This window comes from Poecilia reticulata, linkage group LG12, assembly GCF_000633615.1.
Source record: "Poecilia reticulata strain Guanapo linkage group LG12, Guppy_female_1.0+MT, whole genome shotgun sequence".
NCBI lineage: Eukaryota > Metazoa > Chordata > Actinopteri > Cyprinodontiformes > Poeciliidae > Poecilia > Poecilia reticulata.
The window spans coordinates 26127721-26128830 of record NC_024342.1 but is presented as its reverse complement, the minus strand read 5'-3'; the positions used below and the strand labels follow the sequence as shown (position 1 = coordinate 26128830).

General features: G+C 62.4%; 2 protein-coding genes across 3 annotated transcripts in view; one reads left to right on the top strand and one right to left on the bottom strand.

The window, feature by feature from the left end:
* The window catches only part of nadk2 (NAD kinase 2, mitochondrial), a 25611-nt gene that overhangs the window by 8026 nt on the left and 16475 nt on the right, over positions 1 to 1110 (top strand). The gene's annotated exons all lie outside the window — the stretch shown is intronic.
* LOC103474103 (excitatory amino acid transporter 1-like) overlaps positions 1 to 1110 on the bottom strand; it is a 4197-nt gene that overhangs the window by 1999 nt on the left and 1088 nt on the right. For both annotated transcript variants that reach the window (XM_008424834.2, XM_008424835.2), the window contains exons 3-4: positions 621 to 901; positions 321 to 554 (exon numbers count right to left, since the gene is read on the bottom strand). In XM_008424834.2, the coding sequence (XP_008423056.1) occupies positions 321 to 554; positions 621 to 901 (515 nt within the window). The remainder of the gene's footprint in view (positions 1 to 320; positions 555 to 620; positions 902 to 1110) is intronic.

Sequence of the window (1110 nt, the reverse complement as noted above, 5' to 3'; positions counted from 1 at the left end):
TCTGACCCCCTGCTGGGCCCTCTGACCCCCTGCTGGGCCCTCTGACCCCCTGCTGGACCATCTGACCCTCTGCTGGACCCCCTGACCCCCTGCTGGACCCTGTGACCCCCTGCTGGACCATCTGACCCTCTGCTGGGCCCTCTGACCCCCTGCTGGGCCCTGTGACCCCCTGCTGGGCCCTCTGACCTCCTGCTGGACCCTCTGACCCCCTGCTGGACCCTCTGACCACCTGCTGGGCCCTCTGACCCCCTGCTGGACCCTCTGACCCCCTGCTGGACCCTCTGACCCCCTGCTGGCAGAGCGAAGGAAGCCTTCCCCACCTGGACGACGTTCCCAGAGCCGTGACCAGAGCCTGCAGGAGCCCGGCGATGAAGACGAAGGGATTCTGCCGCGTGATGACGAAGTACAGCGTGGGCAGGATGAGCACGCCGTGGATCAGCAGCCCGATGATGACGGTGACGGTGTACATGCCCAGCTGGCCGCCCATCTGCGTCAGGTCGTCCATCTCCACGATCTTCCCCGCGATCAGAAACAGGATGCCGACGGGAGCGTACCTGCAGGCGGACGGAGAGCGGAGTGACCGCGGGTCGGCTGTCGGCTTCCGGAGGACGGAGACGTACCACATGATGATGGCCACCAGGCTCATGATGGCTTCATTCAGGCTGTCGAAGAAGTCCCTGAGGACCTGGCCCTGCTCCTTCATGCTGCCGATGATCAGGCCGAAGCACATGGAGAAGACCACCAGGCCCAGGGCGTTGACCCCGTTCACCTGGCCAGGTATGGGGATCACCTCCTCCCTGCTGACCTCCATGACCTCCTGCGTGGCGTTGGTGGAGTTGAAGAGCGACTCGTTCACCGTGATCGTCACATGGACCTTCCTCTTTCCATACCTGGTCTTGAACTGCGGAGAGAGAAAGAGGAGAGTCCGGGTTCCTCAGAGGTCAGACGGAGGTCAGGGTCTCCTGAGCCTCTCCAGGAAGTGAGGAACAGGAAGTTCTCATCATGGCCGGCCAATCAGAACCTCAGAGGGTCGGCTGGCTGGATCTACATCACAGGGTTTAGCAGGAGCTAATGCTAAAGCTCTTTCTTGCTAGCTCTGCTAATTTAGCC